The sequence below is a fragment of the Penicillium daleae genome (genome assembly GCF_028827525.1).
Source record: "Penicillium daleae strain IBT 16125 chromosome Unknown utg000008l_segment0_segment0, whole genome shotgun sequence".
In the NCBI taxonomy this organism is placed as follows: Eukaryota; Fungi; Ascomycota; class Eurotiomycetes; order Eurotiales; family Aspergillaceae; genus Penicillium; species Penicillium daleae.
In genome coordinates, this window is record NW_026623156.1 from 872,668 (window position 1) to 892,148 (window position 19,481).

Below are 19,481 nucleotides of genomic sequence, written 5' to 3' on the forward strand. Positions count from 1 at the left end.
CTCAGTTTCAGAAATGTCTCTAAGAATTTAATAGACCCATACAGTCAAACCTGCCAAATAACATGATCTCAAAAATGCAAAGCTAAAGCTCATTCGAATTTTATTTTCTATCCCACCATCTGGTACTGTCACGAGACTCACATTTCCACGCCCTTCAAATCATCTGGGTAGATTTGATCTTTACATGGAGTACATACCCGAGTTACACGACGCTGCGTTTCTTCTTCCACTCATCTACGATCCCTGCATATGCAGATGGTTCATACACACCCGTGAGCTCCCTTAAGAACCCGCCCCCGAGACGGTGTGGGTTCAACCCGAGATCACGCATGAGGATATCATTGTACTAGAGACGTATCAGTTATCTTCTAAGAAATATGAACTGGTGCTGGGGGAATTGCGTTGAGGAATATCCTTACATGGATAGCATCGACTTCAAGGCCGGAGCCAGTTAGTGACCCGAGTACTACATCTTCAGATATGGCCCTCTCCATAGCGATTTGAGGGATACAATGAAGAGATATGGCTGTGGAGCTCTCTGATTTGGAGCCAGGGGAGGATTCATCAAACCCGCCGGTTAAGAATGCCGCGACCCAGAGTGCTTGAACCTCCGCGACTACTGCGATGGTGGATGTGAGCACAACGCCAATGGTGGCAAAGGAGCGATCTCCGTTTGCGACTAGCTCTGGGGCTACCATGCGACGGAAGAGACGGTATGGGAGAAGCTGAGATTCTCCAATCCATGATGACGTACCCCGTTCTGCTGGTGTACACCCGGTCACTGCGAGTGTCGTTCTCAGCAATTTCTCTGATTGGAGATCGAGAGACTTCCAGTGCTCGATATGATTTTTTGTTGTCTCGTTCAGTGGGATATTCACACCGTTGAATGGCTCGCTTGGGCCAAGCGTGCAATCTTTTTCAGAGCTTGTGCCGACCAGACCGGACAACCCCAAAGCGAGGCGATAGCTTGGTGGGTCAAAGTTGATCGGAACAATGGGCTTGTATCCGGTTGCATGAATAACAAGATCAACATTGTCAAGGCAGACATTGTCATCGAGCAATACTTTCACACTCTCGATAGACTGGTCTTTATCCTGGGGACTCCAAGACGATATTTGCTCGATCGAAGAGCGGTATACCTTCACATGCGGCGACCTGATTGTCTCCCATAGGTCGGGCTGATTAGTGATACCGATACTGGACGCACACGAGATGACGCTGTACAGAATGAGAAAAGTGTCACACAAACAAATAAGAGAATGGCCACAAACCTGTTACTCGGTCGAAGTAACTGAGTTTTGGTCTCAGACTGATACTGAGCATATTCCTCCAGGGCTTTATCTACCGAACACCAAAACCAGCGAATCCACCATCGGCCGAGGGGATTCCCATGGAGAAGCCGAACTAGCCATGATCCTTCCATACGCAAACCCCAGGATGGGCCTTCTGCAGAATGTTGTTGCGAGAGACGCTTAGGAGTTTCGTAGTAGCGTGGGTCCAGATAATGAAGCAGTCTGCTACTAGCCGCTTTATCACTTGAAACAGTCTCGCCATTTAGAAGCGAGGATGTTGGCGGTGTCATCCACGCGGGTCCTGCCCCGTCTTTTCGGATGATCCAATGCACGGTCACTGGGTCTTTGGGTGCTACTTGAAGGTGCAGCGCGGGATCCTTTCGATGGAGTGTCGCGAAGAAATGTACCAGGTCAAAGGAGGATTTAGCACCTCCGTATATGACTACTGATTTTAGTAGGTGGCCCTGTTCCTCGTTTAGAGAACTTGGTCGAGCGGATGTCACAGATGATGGAAGAGGCTGATATCCAAGGTTCACGCGAGCCCAGTCACCAACGTCTTTGGCGTGAATGACAGACGTGGAAGTCTTTGTGCTTAGGGGCGAGCCTATCTTTGGAAAATTGGGCACTGAAGTGAGCCCCGTTGCTAAGATTAATTTGTCGCAGACCATCCTGATCTCCCGCGTGGTAGTCGAACCAACATGGACATTGAGCTCCCATTCTTTGCTGTCGAGGCGGCGGATACTCTCGACCTAGTCACGGTAAGACACGAAACATGATTCATATCACTTGTACTTACCTTCCAGTTCAATCTAATATGCTTTTTCAAGTCCCACTTCTCGGCCCAGAAGTGCAGATAACGGTTGATCTTCCAGCCCGCAATAAACTGTTGCCCAACACCACTCATTTCCTCAGGGACAACATGTGACAGAGGCAGGTCGCTGAACTCGTACATCCCGTATGAATTCTGACTGAGCAGATTTGGGTAGAGACGCTCCTCCCCCATGTCCCTCCGATGTCTGAACCCGCGTCGATCACTAGGAGTGAACACCCCGGGATATGCTCCACTTTCTTTCTGGTACTGGAGAAACAAGTAGGTAGAGGATCGGTGGTTTCGGTCGCATTGTCGGTTTTGCTCGCGGCATCATAGGCTCCTGTGACTTGCAAATAGGTCTTTGCTGCAATGAGGCCGTAGAGCCCTGGAGGAAAGTTAGCTGTGTGCTTCCTGTCGACTTGAAGTTGTACTGACCAGCGCCGACGATCACCACTCGATCCATAGCGTAGGAAAGAGATTGAGAGAGATAGAGATTGTGACAGAGGGTATAAGGAGAACTGAATTTTGAGAATGAACGTCAAAAGTTGAGGAATTTACCAAGAAGCGATCTCCGAGTGAACAACGGACGGGGCTTGAGATTGTTCTTAGTATTGTTCTGGTGGAGCATGGCCCATCACCTTTTCAACATACAAACTTGGACAAAAGGAGAAATCGCCGAACGAGGATTTACTTCTCTGTTTCATGTGGCACATCTGGAGTGATTATTCGATACTGAGGCTAGATATAATTCCACGGTGCCATGAGCTTTCCGCCAATCTCTTGTCCCTGTTCACGTTCTTGGTTGCATCGCTGGAGGAGACCTTCAACAGCCTCCTGCGCCATGCGAATAATGTTCAACTCTTCCGACCGGCCTCCGCGTACCAACCTGCCCTCTCTAACCAGGATCACCCCATTCACCACCGTCATATCCACATCGCGACCGGTACAGCCATGAACAACCGTGGTGACGGGGCTAACCGCACTGCTCGAGGATCGGCTGCTCCACGGCACGGCCCCAAGCCCACCAGCTCCATACGGATCTACCACCACAAAGTCGGCCTTTTTTCCTTCTTCCAGACTCCCTATCTCATGCTCAAGGCCTAAGGCCTTCGCACCGTTGATGGTCGCCATCTCTAAAGCGACCTCAGCAGGGATGAGTCTCGCATCATGGTGAATGCCTTTGTGAAGGATCGCGGCCAGGCGCATCTCTTGGAACATGTCGTAATGGTTGGAGCAAGGTGCGCCGTCAGTGCCGAGAGATACATTCACGGGTGACGGTGCTGAAAGCATGGACGGAACTGGGGCCACGCCAGATGCCAGTTTGAGATTGGAACTCGGGTTGTGCGCGACCGAAGTCCGAGTACTGGCCAGTAACGGGATATCGACGTCCTCATCCAGATTGACCATGTGTGCTAACACCAGTCGGTGGGAAAGCTGATCAGAGCCTTGGCCTGACGCGGTCTTTTGTCCGCAAAGCTTTGCGTCTCGAATGAACTCCATCGCGCTGCACTGATACGTGTCTCGGTATATCTCTCGATCTCGAGGGGCTTCGGCACAATGCATTGTCGCTGATATCCCGTGTCTGGCACAAATCTCTCCCAGCTCCAGATAATGGGAGATGGCTGTTCCACGCGGTGTACCCGCCGCAGCCCATACCTGAAGTCGACCCTCGTGGCTATCATGGTGTGTCTGGTGTGCTTTGAGAAGTTCCGGGATGGACATTGCCAGCAGATCTCGGTCTCTCGGGTCGGTGATTGACAACTGTCGATTCGTTTCCGTGAATTTGACCAGTTTCCCCTATCAAAGAAGAGTCCCACAATCAGCGTACCATTCTCCTATGGACTCCATTGAAGGTTAACGACTCACCAAACACCCTCTAATTCCCATTTCGCCAGCCACCTCGCAGATCGCATCGAATCCAGCACGGTATGTCAACATTGGGTCAAGGAAACATGTTGTTCCAGTCTTCAGCATCTCGGCCATGGTTAGGCGTGCAGCTCGAACGCCATCGTCTCTCTGAAAGGAAGCTTCAAGCGGCCAGATCGCGTCACACAGCCAGTTATGCAGCGGCAGGTCCTCTGCCAGCCCTCGGAGAAGAGATTGAACTAGATGGGCATGCGTGTTGATCAAGCCCGGGATGATGATCTTCCCGTCGCAATCGATTCTCTCTGCACCTGCGGGCAGCTCTCCTGGATATGGACTCTTTCCGACCGCTGTAATCCGATCGCTATCGATTCTGATGTAGCCCTCGCGAATCACCTCGCGCCGTTCATTGACGGTGATTATGGTTGCGCCATCGAATAGTTTACAGCTGCCAACACCTGCTGCCGTAGACATGTTGGGTCTAACAATCGACACACCGTCTTAATTTTTCACAGTGAAAGTAGGTAAATTAATTCCGAGAACTGACTACGTTTTTGAAGTTTTTCCACATCGTGGATAACAGGCGCATCTTGGGATTTCTCCAGACCCCTCGGCCGAGGCCAAGCCATCTCGCTTGCATATCATTCCCCACGGGCCCCGATAACTTAGCGTGATCCTACGCGATACGGCCCGGGGTAAAAGATATGGTACAAGAGATATGACTATCATCATTGATTATCTCACAATGCCTGACGATATGGTATATATCGGACTCTATCGACGTCCAGTCGAAGGAAGATTCTCTGCACAATGCCCGCAAGTCTGCAGCAAAAGAAACCAGGTTTCCTTGACTCTTGCTGAAGATCATGGATGCGACACGGAGGTTACCGGAGAAAGTGCAGTCCGACCTGCCGGTCACTTCTTCTTTTGATACATTCGAGACGGGGGATAGAGACTCACGCATTGTCGAGATTGCGCCTGTCGCCGAGACCCGATGGCAATACCTTCGCCGTTACTTTACTACTCGGGATGGATGGATTGGCAACTATGTATGTCAGACGAGACATCGCTTGTTGATTCAAATCCCTCAAAACTAACTCTCATCAAACAAGGACTATGCATATCTTGTCACTCCGAACATCTGGCCACTAAACAAGAAGTACAAGGATTATCAAGCACCGTTCTATGGATTGAACGATGAAGTCCCAATCCTTTTGACCATCATTCTCGGCCTGCAGCATGCCTTGACTATGGTTGGATCAGTGGTGTCGCCTCCTCTTGCCATTGCAAGCGGTGCTTTCTACCTTAACGCAGAAAAGAGCCAGTACCTTGTTTCTGCGGCCTTTATCACGACGGGTATTGCGACTGCTCTTCAAGTGACGCGGGTGCATTTCGCAAAAACTCCGTTCTACATTGGAACTGGTCTCTTGTCAGTGGTGGCTCCCACTTTTGACGTTTTGGCCATTGCATTTAGTTACAGTGATATGCGCTATGCAAATGGCACATGTCCAACATCCCCGGATGGATCCAAGTTGCCATGCCCTGACGCATGGGGTGCAATGCTAGGAACTATACTTTGTACCGTTTGGATTCAAATATTGCTGTCTTTTGTTCCGCCAAAGACGCTCAACCGCATCTTCCCTAAGGTTGTCACTGGCACTCTTCTACTCCTTGTTGGTGTGTACTTGATCTCCAGTGGTATGGAAAACTGGGGTGGTAGTTCAAACTGTGATGGCGGCAGCGGGTATTATGCTCTTTGCCCGAATACCGCGGCTCCTAAGCCTTTGCCTTGGTACGGCCATGAATTAATACGAGGCTTATAGATGTACATACTGACAAATATACACAGGGGCGATCCAAAACTGATAGGCCTTGGCTTCAGTGTTTTCATCACAATCATTTTCGTCGAGATATTTGGATCGCCACTCATGCGCTCCGCTTCGGTCGTCCTTGGCTTGGCCATGGGTTGCGCGATCTCCGGTGCCACTGGCTACTGGTCGCGAGAGAATATCGATGCCGCACCCGTCGCAACTTTCCTCTGGGTTGAGACGTTTAAGTTGTCAGTGGACGGCGCCTTGGCTTTGCCTCTTTTAATCATGTTTATCTGCGAGGCAGTCAGCTGCATGCCCGATATTCTTGCCACGGCTGAGATTTCGGGAGTGGACATTGATGGAATCGAGTTCAATAGCCGGATCCAGGGTGGTATTCTATGCGACGGCGTGGGCAGCCTGGTCAGCGCCTTGGGTACCGGATTGCCCATGGTTAGCCAGGCAGGAAATAACGGTGTTATATCTCTGACTGGATGTGCGGTAAGTTCTTCACTGCCTCCAGAAAATTCATATCAAGATTATCAGCTAACTCAAGCCTTATCTAGAGCCGAAGAGCTGGCTGGTGTGCCGCAGCCTTTCTAATCCTCATGGGTATCTTCGGAAAATTCGGGGCAGTTTTCGGTTCCATGCCTCCATCTGTCCTGGGAGGCATGCAAGTCTTCTTGTATAGCACCATTGTCGTGGCTGGTGTGAAGGTCCTGAGTCTGGTTGAGTTCACTCGTCGCAATCGCTTCATCCTGACCGCCGCCTTGGGCATCGGATTCATGGACATTGTGTCTCCAAGCTGGTTTGCTAAGATTCTGGCTTACCAGGGGTCAAATGTAAGACTGCAGGGCTTTGAGCAAGGTATCAACCTTATGGTTGAAACACCTTTTATTATTTCAGCGGTTGTTGGCGTGGTTTTGAATTTCGTGCTTCCTCATAATGTTGGGAAGAAGGTGGAGATGCTAGATGGGAGAGATGGTCGCCCGGCGCTTCCTACATAACGAGTTTGTGCTCAAGAATCTGTGAATCGCGACCACTACTACCTGAGAAATAAAGTAATTTTAATATATTGGACAGCTCGCTTCAATATGGACACCTTTCAACCACTGCACTCTCATCGTCATCTGTTGATCACTCGATAAGTCGCGATATCATCCGTATTGGGTGACCAGTGCCATTTTCATGATCTATTGAACTTTTTCTCCCCTCAAAGGGCCCTGGTCAAATGGAGGACATGGCAGAGCAGAATCAAGGCGACTATCTTCATCTCCCCCAGCTCCTTGCATAGCTGGAATTCGAGGGGTCAGTCACATCGGCTAAAGAGGTTTTATTTTTGACAGGCTGGGGCTCAGATGCTGTTTGCTGTAGGGTATATGGAACGTGTTAAAAAAACGTATTGAAATGTTAGTAATCAATCTATAATGAATAATATTTTGTAAGCAGCATCTTTTGCCAAAAAAAAATATCTTCTGACCGCGCTCAACGTCAGTGTGACCACGTTGTACTGTAGCCCGTTTGCTGTACAACATTGGTCCCAGCCAGAGACGGACCGTGAAACGGACCGTGGGTTTGCAACCTTTTCATCACCAGCCGCCGGAAGACGGCCCGTCACAAATTATTATTGAAATGAAGATAGCCTGTTTCAACGATACTTAAGGCTGAAAGCAGGAATACTGTGATGGTATTCCTACTATAGTTATTCAATAAATTCACAATGGACAAGAACCAACGAATTGTCATTATCGGTGCCGGAGTCTTCGGACTCGGGGCAGCCCTGCAGTTCAAGGAGGAGGGCTATACTTCCGTCACGGTCCTCGATCGCTCCATGCCACCAGTCCCAGACGGTTCCAGCAATGACATCTCTCGGATTATTCGATTCGACTATGGTGATGCGATCTATGCAGAAATCGCCAAAGAGGCGTACGACTTGTGGAAGACTCCAGAATTCAACGATGCTTTCTACCAGACGCCCTGTCTCTGGGTATGCCAGGAAGGCACTGCCGATCAACCAGTGCAATCGCGAGCGCAAGAATATAGCGCAAAGACCAAGCAGGTTCTGACTGAGATGGGACAGCCATGGCATGCCGTGACGAGTGTCGAGGCCACCAAGGAAAGATTCCCCGAACTAACGGGACGCTTGGCCACGCCTGGTTTTGATGGATTCTACAACACCAATGCCGGATGGGCCGATGCTGGCAAGGCTATCGCTCGTCTTGCTGCGCGCTGCATTCATGCTGGAGTGTCATTCTTGACCGGTCCCAACGGGCATGTCACCGAATTTGAGAAGAGTGCTGATGGAAGCATCGAGCAAGTTCGCACGGCCGATGGCAACACCGTAAAAGGAGATAAATTCATCGTGGCCACGGGTGCGTGGACTTCCGGTTTGGTACCAGCCTGGAACTCGATGCTGGCAGCCGGTCAGATTGTGGGCTATCTTCGACTGACTCCCGAGGAGGCTGTCCAGCTTAAGAAAATGCCTATTTATTTCAACTTCTCAACTGGGTTCTTCTGCTTCCCACCTCATGAGGGTACCGCCTATTTGAAAGTCGCGGTTCATGGGTTTGGGTACACCCGGAAGAATGAGAAAGTCAATGTCTCATCGCCGCCAGCAAACTCCGTTGCTGCACGAGCCAACTTCGTCCCGTCGGAGGGATTGAAGAGGATGGAGGCTGGGCTCATGGACCTCTTTCCTCACCTTGCCCCCCGCGGCTTCGAGCGGACCGGCCTCTGCTGGTACAACGATACACCCACCGGCGATTTCATCCTCGATTACCATCCCGAACATAAGAACCTTTTCATTGCGACGGGCGGAAGCGGACAGTAAGTTGAGAATCGCAGAGTAGTGAGTCCAATCATGCTGACTCGGTATCTAGCGCATTCAAATTTCTCCCAGTGATCGGCAAGTACATTGTGGGTAGCTTCGAGCGAAACCTTCCGCAGAATCTCCTCAACAAGTGGAAGTTCCCCACGCAATTCCGTAATCGCTTCCAAGGCGAAGTCTTCGGTGGTGATGGCAGTCGTGGCGGTCCAGAGCGTCGGGAGTTGACTTCCAACGAACGAAACACTTTCGACTCGGCCTTGGCGGCATCGGCCAGACAGAGCAAGATCTGACGAGATGATTCGCAGTTTAACATGCGTACGACTTACGATTGAAGACTTTCAATAGAATAAAAGGCTATCGCTGGGGTTGGCCAAGATAATCATAACATTTCCTGTTTGGCATCATAGTTATAGACACTGTAGCATCTGCAGTCCAACCATTGCTACAGGACACGTATTCCCATCAAGCCAGCGCATATTAGAGATGCTCAGACATAAAGTCGCCGAATATCATCCAATCAGGTATGTCAGGCACCAATGAGCCAGGAGCATTACATCCAGCTCGATCAGGGAATTGCCAATCAGAGATCGATTCATCATTCACCATCGGACAGCCCAATCCGTCGATCACCGAATCCATATGAGTATGTTCACCTGGAGTGGTCGTATGGTCTGTATCCCCATTTTCATCGAATTTCATTTGTCGGGATGACCTTCCAATCGGCTGTTTCATGGTTTTTCGTTTCTTCCTTGTCGGTGCTGGCAAGGTAGCCTCAGTCGCTTCAAGGGGACTGGATGAAGAAGCGAAATCTAGAATATCCCACATCAAGGCCTCGTCTTCAGTCGACATTCTGGGCAGGTTCGCTGGTGTAGGCATGCTAGACAGTTCTCCTGAGAACCCTTCTTGATTGTAGAAAAGAGACCCATAGTTGCTATGGCGGGTAGCTAATTCATTTATCCGACGCACCTAGATACTAGAGTTAGGATGTCTCTCATTTTCCTCCCCGGAAGAACTTACTAGTACGCCCATGTTTTCCCAATGAGAGGAAAGTTCAGTGATGAAGTTCACAAGGACTCGGTACTCATTGTTGACTAGAAGTGCGATCTGTGGGTTCTTGTTTCCGGTATGTTCAAGTTGAATAGTAGCAGCAATCGCAGCTAGATATCCAAAGAACGGGTCACACAGGTGCAGATCAACCTCAGCCATTTCCTTGATGAATCTTGCAATCCAGCGCGAATGAAGCAAAGACGTCTCAAATGACTTTTGCAAGAATGTCGCAGACAGATTCTCACTTAAATGACGTAGCTTGATCATGGTCACAAAAGGATGGTGAAGAAGACACTGTATCGAATGAAAAAGGAATTGAACACATAGCCAGGTCGACAAGTACGGCCGGGACTGTGGATCCTGACGCGCTCGCCGTTTGAAATCAACATTCATATAGCGATGAACGTCTGCGAATTGAGTCTCGAATATCATCCACTCTGATTCCAGAATCGCCAGAGCTGAGCCAGTCCTCCAAGGAGGCAGGGTGCTTGTGGGAAGGGGCTCGAAGACCCATTCCGTTGCTTTACCCCAAAGTGAGTAGAGCCGGAGGAGACAAGCTATGATGCCTTGGTCGACCTTTTGACCCTGTTTCATTGACTTTTCATGCAGCGTCCCCAGCGCTGGAACATCGTCCGAGGCCGAAGGGAAAAAAAGTGTGAAGTGATTATCAGAGAGGCAGAGGGAATAGTTTCGCGAAGCATTGTAGGTGCGATCAAGCATGAAAAAGGCCCATGTTATTCGCCGCCTAGCCTCCGCTTCGGTCTTGGTGAAGGAGGATCGTGTCTTTCCCTGATTGAATCCAAATGATTGGATGGTTCGAAGACCAACAGCGACCGAAGCACAACCACGGTGTGCATTCCCATCGGCAAAATCTAGCTGGGCGACAAGAAAAGTTGCCTGCAGAAATGAAAGACCGGTCTTTCCCTGCTGGTATTGCGCTGATAGTATTTCCCACGCTTTTTCTGTGCAATATTTTCCCGTCGGTGTGTCGAGATTCGGCATGCCGGGTGAATTAACGGTGAGGCGACGAGTGAGGCCGACCAATGCGAAAGCAATTTCTGATGGTAAGGACCGGGAATTCTCTCGAAGCCATTGCTCGACAAAAACGCAATATGGCTGGTCATGGAACTTGTTGAGATAGACCTCGACTTCTGTTTGGATAAACGATGGTGAAAGTGGACAGCTGCAATACGTGAGTTGCGCGTGCCTAAGCTCCAGGTATTTCTGTCCATACCTTGCCGTTAAATCATCATCTACTGTTAATGTCTCGCCTAGATTGGGTGCTTCATCAGGCTGATGTTGGATATGGTCCAGAGTTGTAGGTATATCCCCATGTAATGCTTCGATTAGGGCATCGGCCGGGGGCAGACGTTCTCTGGTGGAAGTCGATATGTGTCAATTGTCCGGTCCATACTTCAAGGCAAGATGTCAAGTTCCGATTCATACCGAAGCAACAAGGAGATTTCGTCTAGTTTGTGTTCTATACGTTGAACTCGCCGTGACGAGGAGACTTCAGAATCTGCTTCCTAGATAGATGGCACCCAATATTTAGCTATGCGTGTCCGTTGTCAATTGTGTGAGCCAAATCATAGCATACTGCAGCTGATCCATCTAGGTTGGTGTTCTCGTCATTCACGTCTGTCCGATGGCCTCGGGCATTGCTCTGAGCTTCCTGTGATCCGTATGTGCACCGTTGTCCTAACCTGCTGCATAGTGAGCATGTGGGCTTCTCACCCGGGCACCGAGCCTTCTTGCGACTGTAAGGTTGATGTTAGCTTCTGGCTTCGTCCTCGCAACATTTACGCGCTCCATTCTCCGAACTGCACTTACCGACATGGACCACATGCTTGGCGCGTACGTTTGAGAGAAACCTTGTGGATTGTATAATTGTCATTCGAAGTGCTCATTTCATTGTTCACACATCCGATCAGCCTGCAAATGCTCTTTGAGTCGCGACCAACGAAATGACGCAAGTTGGAGTTGGTCGGCAGAAAAAAAGCAAGCAGCGAAATCGGACAGACTCCGACGAACCAGGCGGCTTCAAGCGGAATACTCCGCCTCCAGACCAAACTTCATGGGGTCCAGAAGGCCGATAGGCACCGAATTCCACGGTTATCGGGTCTCTTGGACTCCACCAAACAGAACTTACCGCGTGCGGGGTAACATCACAATTGTCGGGCGTGAACAGGGAGGGCACTTAGAGAGATAAGAATAGACTGTGATGATTTTTATGACCATAAAATGAACATGTATTGAGCACTTGGGACACGACATTATAGTTGGGTCAGCAAATCATTGACTTCGTTTGATAAGCCCAAGAAGAAAAGAGTCGTCAGCAGGAATGCTGCCACGAATCATCTCCATTGTCAAGCAAGCGGAAATTCCCAATCTAGGAATGTCTTCCCCCATGTCCCACGATCCTGGTCAAATAGGTCCATAAATAGGTACTTCGAGGCACCAACGTGTCGGCAGCCACCCTCCAATACCCCGCGGAGCTCGGTTCTATGGTCCGAGTAATGTAGTACTAGCCGGCCGAAGCGGAAGCTCACGTCATGGGCAACAAAGAGGCCGCGTGAAAATGTTATTCACCGTGAGAAGCGGCGAATACTGCAATGTCGTATCGTGATTAGGTATACTAGTTCTATCAGAAACCTTTGGCGTTGCACAGCGCATGGAATGATCGGACTGATTGAGCATTGTATTGTATACATGCTCATAGTATGGATTATCTATAAACTAACTCCGATAATCCGAGCTCCATTATTTAGATCATGCATGCTAAGTAGTAGATCAACCAGGCGCTGATTGGAGGAAGGAGTGCCGATACGCTCTAGCACCCTCGCCGATCGGTCGCGGATGTTAGTGTTAGTGACAGGGAACATAACGGGAAAGCTGGAGAATCGCCACGCTGACGAGGCAAAAGGCAGTGGTAGTACGGATGGAAGCTGCTACGGGCTCCCCAATGAAGAAAGGACTTTTGATCGAGGGGGCTCATGTGATCGGCCCGGGCACACCTGAATGCATTTAAGTTGTTGCGGGGGATGTCACGAGACGCCCGCCACTTCGAGTCAAATTGGAGACCCTTTTGCCTCGACTGCGTAAGGCTGTTTCAATAGTCTCTCCAAGGGAAAAATGAGTCAACTCGGTTGAGAGATGTTTGTAGGGCTATGGTGTATAGGCTTCGTTTTGAATTGGGCTACTCCGGCCCGTGCACATGTTGATAATTTTTACTTCCTTCTACAGTAGGCGCACAACGGGACCTCACTGGGTGGATGTATTGTACAAAGATTCTGATTTTATGAGCTTCCACCCAATGCTACGCCCGCAGTTCTCGAAACTTGAGAGACACTTGAACGACACGATTCCTCCAGTCCTTGAGTTAAGTTGCTTATCATGCACGTCTTACAAAGGTAGAAAATGTGCGGTATTACGACCCGACTAGACCGGTGTGGCGTTGAGGAGAGCCGGTCGCGAGGACCGTTCACCGTGGGACATGGGCGCGCATTCTAGCCCCCGTAGCACTGATTTCCTCACCCAATCCGCTAGCGCCCGTCCCAATTCAGCTTCCGTCCCGATCCTGTGATCGGAAACTGTCTTGATACCCCGTTCGACCCACGATCGCCGGGTACACCATCATGATATCAACAGTAGAGACAATAGATATACTGATAGAGGACTATATATGTAGCTTTTTGAAACCCTGGGTAGGTGTTCAATAAGACCGTCGAAGCATCCTCACACAATAAATCCTCCGGCGCGAACTATAGTCTTGAACCCTCGACATGCCAGCAATGTCAACAAGCGACCTGGGCCTCAATGAAGCCGCAAGTAACAGACCCTCCCAGACGGAGAATTCCCCATTGAGGGCACTCCCTGCGTCTTGGTATACATCTCCTGAGATGTTCGAGCTCGAGCGACGAGCTATTTTCTCTCGCAAGTGGCTCCTGACCAGTCATACTTTGCGCTTCTCCAAAACCGGTGATTGGCTACGATACGATATCGCTGGCTTCAGCTTCATTCTGGTGCGCGATAAGGAAGGTGCCGTTAATGCATTCCACAATGTCTGTCGCCATCGTGCGTTCCCCGTTGTCACAGAGGATGGAGGCACTTCACGAATCTTCTCTTGTAAATATCACGGCTGGTCATACGGATTGAATGGGAAGCTCGCCAAGGCACCGGGCTATCAGGATCTTGATGGCTTCGACAAGAGCAAGAACGGCCTCCTCCCGATCCATGTTCATACCGATACCAATGGGTTCATTTGGGTAAACTTGGATGGCGCCGAACAGCCCGAGATTTCCTGGGAAGAGGATTTCAAAGGGATCGACCTGCAATCGCGATTCGAGGATTTTAATTTCGAGGATTATACATTCGACCATACCTGGGAGATGAATGGCGACTACAACTGGAAGATCCTGGCCGACAACTATAACGAATGCTACCACTGCCAGACGGCTCACCCCGACGTTCCCTCAGTGGCTGATTTGAGCTCCTACTCCGTCGATACTCAGAAATGCAGTATCATTCACGACCCAAACACCACGCCGGAGCAGATCGCGCAAGGTTTAAAGATTGCCAGCACCTACTACTTCCCCAATGCCTCAATGACAGTATCGCCAAACTTCTTCTTCATGCAACGATTTGTACCAACTTCGGCTACCAGCTGCTCCATGCGATATGAAGTTTACCGCAAAAAGATTCTAGCGACGAGGATTTCAACAAGGTCAACTCCATGTTCAAGCGCATCATGTCCGAAGACAAGGCCCTCTGCGAGAATGCCCAGAAGAATCTCAACAGTGGGGTATTTGTCAGTGGCGAGCTGCATCCTCGCCTCGAGAAGGGACCTCTTTACTTCCAGAATGTGGTTAGGGACCTTGTGACCGAGTTCCACAAGCGGGAGGAGGAAGCAGGTCATGAGATCTGGCCTTCGCGGCAAACACTGCCATCCGAGGCTAAGACAAGCCAGGATGATATTGATTTCTGCTCTAAGCTGCAGAGTAAAAGCCAAGCCAATGGAGATTGCTCAACTCAAGTTGGTGGCTGTTGCGGCGGTGTGGCATGCCAGTCTGGCAACCCGGCGTTAGCCTATTGATTTGATTTACCTTTTCTTTTGTAGTTTCGGTGATGGTTTGCTCGCATTTCAGCCTGAACAACAGTTGAGTTTTTGCATGGATGATAGTAGTTTATGACGCCGATAATTATGAATCTCATTTATCTAGAATATCACATTTGGATCACCAACTTTTGGACTTTTTCGCAGGTCAGCGACACTTTCCGGAGAGAGTGTCGGACTAAACAGACGCTTATTCTCCGCATCTACCCCAATTTGAATAACCCGCCATGATATGCATATGGAACAGTCGAAATGCCATTCGCTCCCAAATAATAAACTTTCTTATCGGCTATCGACTATGGACCCCGCCTCCCTGGTTCTCGTGTCGGATCCTTCAGCCCGTGGAGATATCTCGAATAGTGTTGGCTTCTAGCCTTAGATAAGGAATCGCAGTCCCAACGAATGTGCTGGAATGGAATCAATAACCTTATCTTTATCAAACAACACAGTTCGAGTATTCACTCATTATCTGGGAACTAAGAAAGTATTCATTGGACCGATAAACGGTCCTTCAGCATCGATCTGCGACAGGGGTGCCTTCTGGAGGGGTTCTGTGACGCAGGATACTTTTGCCTTTTTTAGTAAGGTTTTTAAGTTACATCACCAAACTTTGTGTCTACCCACGGACCATTTCCGGCCATCACGATCCTGCCGACGTGGTTCTAGCGCCGAACAACTGACTAGGTTGAGTTGGAGTAATATGCCCCTCTAGCCTAGATCACTAGTCGCTGGAATACTGCGGGTCCCATCCACCTATGCATGCTTGGGTTCTCCCTTTGTTGCTGGTCGCTGATAGGCCCTGTTCCCCCGCTCACGGGCTTTGTGCTATCGTGTCCCCGTCATTCCTTAACCCCTCTCGCCTCCCATTCATTCCCCGACATCATATTCTACCATCGTATATGATAGCAATTTGGCCTCCATTTTCTAGACCAGATCAGTTTTTCACACTATCGCTTCCGGTCGATCTACTGAATTGTGTTCTTTTTTCGCCACGTACGGATTCCTCCCAGTTGTGCTTGTCATATAATGCCACGTGAAGGCACCCGGGGAAGACTGCGTTCGCATGAGGCCTGTCTGAATTGCCGGTGAATATTCTCTCCTGTTCATGATGTTGTCGCGCCCGTCTAATATTGTATAGGAGGAAGAAGACTCGGTGTCCTGCCGAGAAGCCAGCGTGTTCAAGCTGTGTTCGCCTGAACCAGCAATGTCTGTACACAGCCGTGCCAAGAGGCTCTCGCAGTGGCCCTTCTGTATGACTGAAATCCTAAGACCTACAGTAAATAAGGGTACTGACTATCTCACTAGGCTGACAGGCTCGCCTATCTGGAAGAGAAAGTCAATCTTATCTTGAACGGCGGCAGGTACACATCCCTTCTGTCATTAACACCTTGCTTCTTCGAAAACCCTGACACTTTCTCCAGATCGCTTCCTCAAGACCAAAATCATAGTGGAAATAATGAAGCCGCCGACGCTACGTACTCAGCAGCCTCCTGTCCATCCTCGGCCGACTTTGGGCCCTCCCTCAATGATCCATTTCTTCTCGGAATGGGATTCGAAGACTCGAAGATAAGCCCATCTTCGAGGATATCCCAGGCAGTGGACCTCTACTTTCAATACTGCCACAGACAGCCAATATGGTGCTTTGACCGCGAAGAAGTCAAGGACACGAGCTACATCTCGGAGGAGCTAGTCTGCAGCATTTTAACGCTCACTTCCCGTTTTTCGCAAGAGCGCGAGGAGCTGCAGCACTACGGTGATAGCGCGCGAACTCTTGTCATGCTCCGTATTGCCAATGGCACCGTAGAGCTTGAAACGATAGAGAGCCTCTGTTTACTGTCGTTCTCTTCTTTCCTCGGTATGTACAAACTCATTGTCAGAACAAATACAGTAAGCTAATCATCCCCCAGATGGAAATGGCCACCTAGGACGATTCCACCTCGGCTTAGCCCTCCAGCTTTGTCGTTCTGCGATGCTGGACCTTCACTCTACTTATGGCATTGAATGTCCATCTCCCGAACGAAAGAAAAGACTCTTCTGGAGTCTTCAATCGCTTGAACAGACATATGGCCAAATCAACGACATACTCGGCGTACCGGCGGAGGTTTTACGTTCCTATTACGTTTCTACAAGTGATGATCCGGAACTTCTCAAGAACCTTGATACGAGACCCCCACTATTACCGAACGATGATATCGGATGCACAAGCTCGTCAGATCTTGGGATTTGGAATCTGGCACTGCATTTTGGGTGGGTATGGAGTAGGGTGAGATCATACGTCTTTGATTGCGCTCAAAGTCGCTTGAAAGAGCCCTGGAGGCATGATTCGCTGTACGCGATGATACTATCTGACCTAACCGAACTCGAGAACAAACTTTCACCATGCCATCGCTATGATTCGGTCAAGTTTTACGAGCGGAGGGCTGAGGAGCTTAGGGTCAATCGTGAATACTGGACCCCTTGGCTTAAGCTACAGTTTACCTATCATTCCATTTTGACGGTCCTCAACCATCCATTCCTCTACATTGTGGCATCTCAATACAACCATAACTTGACGATCCCAAACACTTTCTGGAGGAGGTCATCTGAGCTGGTCCTTTTGCATGCAACCTGGATTGTTCGACTGATCGACATGGTGTCTGAAAAGAAGATGCGACTCATCGACCCCTTCTTTGGCCACGCAGCTGCAATTGCTGCTACCGTGCATCTTTACTATTGCTGTGCCTCAGATCCACGATTGAAGTATAAATCAAAAACAGACTTTGCGAAATGCAGAAGGTTTTTGAAAAGCTTCATATCTTTCTCTCCCGCTTGTGAAAAACTGGTACGTCAGTCTGCAAGAGAATAGACGAGCAATCACAAGACTAACAAGCCCAGAATCATACGTTAGACAAGATGACCCGCATTGCGTCCGGCTCCGAGAAGGTGGACTTTGATTGGGAGCCATCGAAGATCCACCTCAGTATCCCTCTGATGTGGGATCTCCTCCAAATAAACTGCACACCGACGTCACACGAGACATCCACCACCGGCTTGCTGCACCCTTCACTTAGTCCAACCGTCTTTCCAGAGGAAGTGGAAAATCCGTCGTCTACTCTTGAAATCATCGTTGCAATGTCCCCAGATATCACTGTGAATACCGCTGATGGAGGATCCGCTGCTCATGTGCCACCTAATCTACCACCACGCGTCGCCACAGCCCCTGCATCACCTGCAAGCACAACGATGGGAGACAAACTCGTTGCGCCTGCCGATAGTCTCATGGCCAATACCCCTTGGCTCTGGACTGAGCCTCCACAGTTCATTGATATGGATAATCTTGGTTACCCTGAGTCAGAGTCCACCATGGGCAATGTCGACGGGTTTTCCACCTGGTGGGATTTTGGAAACTTATAAGAGTATTATATTCATTCATCTCTATTTCACACTTGACGAGCATTTCAGGTCCACAAATGATAACCAAACAGTCTTTGGGACCAAGATCCTAAGGCTGCTGCAAAAGCTTCGACCCGAAGCCCGCGCTGCCCTAACAAATACTGCCCCAGATGTCCCTCACGCGATCTCCTCAATCCACTTCCAATCTATGCCGCCGCAACCATTTTCAACTTTTCCTGCAAGGCAGCAAAATTCCGCTTCATCGCACTGTCGGTAAACTGAGCCCCAGTCACCATTGGGTACTTTTTCAACGGCCCTTGGATCAAAGCATCCTTGCAGGGTTGGTTGAAGTATGCAATGCTGTACCGGTCCCCAAAATAATCTCCAGGCTCACACGGCGCCTTCACCCGGTGGAAGGTCGACTTGAACCGATCATCCGACCACGACATGAGCAAGTCCCCGATGTTACAAACAATTTCCCCAGTCTTCGCCTCCACCTTGGTCCACTTGTCGCCAATGCCGAACTCGGTAACGGATTCCCGACCGGGACAAATCTCCAGCCCACTCTGCCCTTCTTTCTGAAACAGTAGAGTCAGAAAGTCCCAATCAGCATGTGCCCCTGCGCGATGATACTCTTTCCCATCGGCTTCCTCCGGCAACGCAAAGTAATGAAGTAACCGCATGGTGGTTTGAGAGTCCGACCGCGACACATCGTGACATTGGATGAAGAAGTCGTCAGGGAATCCAAGACCCCGAGCGAAACACCGCATTAGGCATTCGGAGATCTGTTGCACGCGATGCATAAATGCCAAGGCAGTGGTTTGGAATCCAGGGAGATGCTCATCAGCAACCCATAACCCCTTCATGTTGTCTCCGAATTGAAGTTGATAGGACTCTTTGTTGTCTGGTTTGCCGGTGGATGGTCGGATTTGTGAGTTCTTCTCCCAGCCGACATTGTTGGCATTCCACGGTACGGTCGCTTTGGCGTTGTCAGGTAGGTCGAAGAAATTCTTTGATGTCGAGAAAATAGCTTCGATGACTTCCTTGGAAATCCCATGATCGATCAATATGAAGAATCCCACATTCTCAGCCGCGTCAATCAAATCGGCCGTGATTTTGTCGATACGGTTCTCGAAGTGGGCGAGTGAGATTTGGGGGATAGGTCGCTCGACGTATTGAGTTGGAGCCATGTTTCGTTGTTGTCGTGGCGATCAAGAAGAGGTGAGTTCATGTGCTCGATAACTGTTTGACACCCCTGGAAGAGATTGCGACCGTGCAAAGCATATATATAGACTGCGGCTGCGATCCTTGTTCATGCTCCAATTCGGATCCCCGCATTACTTATCTC

The 19,481-nt window shown here is 49.7% G+C and overlaps 8 protein-coding genes across 8 annotated transcripts; 4 read left to right on the forward strand and 4 right to left on the reverse strand.

The window, feature by feature from the left end:
• Positions 1–202: 202 nt before the first annotated feature.
• N7458_008960 (uncharacterized protein) lies at positions 203–2,566 on the reverse strand (the record flags this gene model as incomplete). The annotated part of the gene is given in 5 exon segments (XM_056912342.1): positions 203–346; positions 420–1,218; positions 1,272–2,041; positions 2,089–2,370; positions 2,381–2,566. 5 exon segments carry the CDS (start codon positions 2,564–2,566, stop codon positions 203–205), a joined length of 2,181 nt encoding a protein of 726 aa, XP_056761191.1.
• A 275-nt stretch (positions 2,567–2,841) lies between these two features.
• N7458_008961 (amidohydrolase) lies at positions 2,842–4,440 on the reverse strand (the record flags this gene model as incomplete). Its single annotated transcript, XM_056912343.1, has 2 exons — positions 2,842–3,900; positions 3,970–4,440. The coding sequence occupies 2 exons, from the start codon at positions 4,438–4,440 to the stop codon at positions 2,842–2,844; spliced, it is 1,530 nt and encodes a 509-aa protein (XP_056761192.1).
• Positions 4,441–4,832: 392 nt separating this feature from the next.
• Positions 4,833–6,781, forward strand: N7458_008962 (uncharacterized protein; the record flags this gene model as incomplete). The annotated part of the gene is made up of 4 exons (XM_056912344.1): positions 4,833–5,015; positions 5,079–5,758; positions 5,816–6,275; positions 6,341–6,781. The coding sequence occupies 4 exons, from the start codon at positions 4,833–4,835 to the stop codon at positions 6,779–6,781; spliced, it is 1,764 nt and encodes a 587-aa protein (XP_056761193.1).
• Positions 6,782–7,494: 713 nt separating this feature from the next.
• On the forward strand, positions 7,495–8,891 carry N7458_008963 (NAD(P)/FAD-dependent oxidoreductase; the record flags this gene model as incomplete). The annotated part of the gene is made up of 2 exons (XM_056912345.1): positions 7,495–8,600; positions 8,654–8,891. 2 exons carry the CDS (start codon positions 7,495–7,497, stop codon positions 8,889–8,891), a joined length of 1,344 nt encoding a protein of 447 aa, XP_056761194.1.
• Positions 8,892–9,078: 187 nt separating this feature from the next.
• On the reverse strand, positions 9,079–11,555 carry N7458_008964 (uncharacterized protein; the record flags this gene model as incomplete). The annotated part of the gene is made up of 5 exons (XM_056912346.1): positions 9,079–9,567; positions 9,619–11,023; positions 11,095–11,174; positions 11,246–11,405; positions 11,479–11,555. 5 exons carry the CDS (start codon positions 11,553–11,555, stop codon positions 9,079–9,081), a joined length of 2,211 nt encoding a protein of 736 aa, XP_056761195.1.
• A 1,875-nt stretch (positions 11,556–13,430) lies between these two features.
• Positions 13,431–14,740, forward strand: N7458_008965 (aromatic ring-hydroxylating oxygenase subunit alpha; the record flags this gene model as incomplete). The annotated part of the gene is made up of 2 exons (XM_056912347.1): positions 13,431–14,330; positions 14,360–14,740. The coding sequence occupies 2 exons, from the start codon at positions 13,431–13,433 to the stop codon at positions 14,738–14,740; spliced, it is 1,281 nt and encodes a 426-aa protein (XP_056761196.1).
• Positions 14,741–15,787: 1,047 nt separating this feature from the next.
• On the forward strand, positions 15,788–18,154 carry N7458_008966 (putative C6 transcription factor; the record flags this gene model as incomplete). The annotated part of the gene is made up of 5 exons (XM_056912348.1): positions 15,788–15,846; positions 15,900–16,011; positions 16,067–16,616; positions 16,669–17,582; positions 17,636–18,154. 5 exons carry the CDS (start codon positions 15,788–15,790, stop codon positions 18,152–18,154), a joined length of 2,154 nt encoding a protein of 717 aa, XP_056761197.1.
• Positions 18,155–18,339: 185 nt separating this feature from the next.
• Positions 18,340–19,323, reverse strand: N7458_008967 (uncharacterized protein; the record flags this gene model as incomplete). The annotated part of the gene is made up of 1 exon (XM_056912349.1): positions 18,340–19,323. The coding sequence occupies one exon, from the start codon at positions 19,321–19,323 to the stop codon at positions 18,340–18,342; it is 984 nt and encodes a 327-aa protein (XP_056761198.1).
• Between the last annotated feature and the right edge of the window lie 158 nt (positions 19,324–19,481).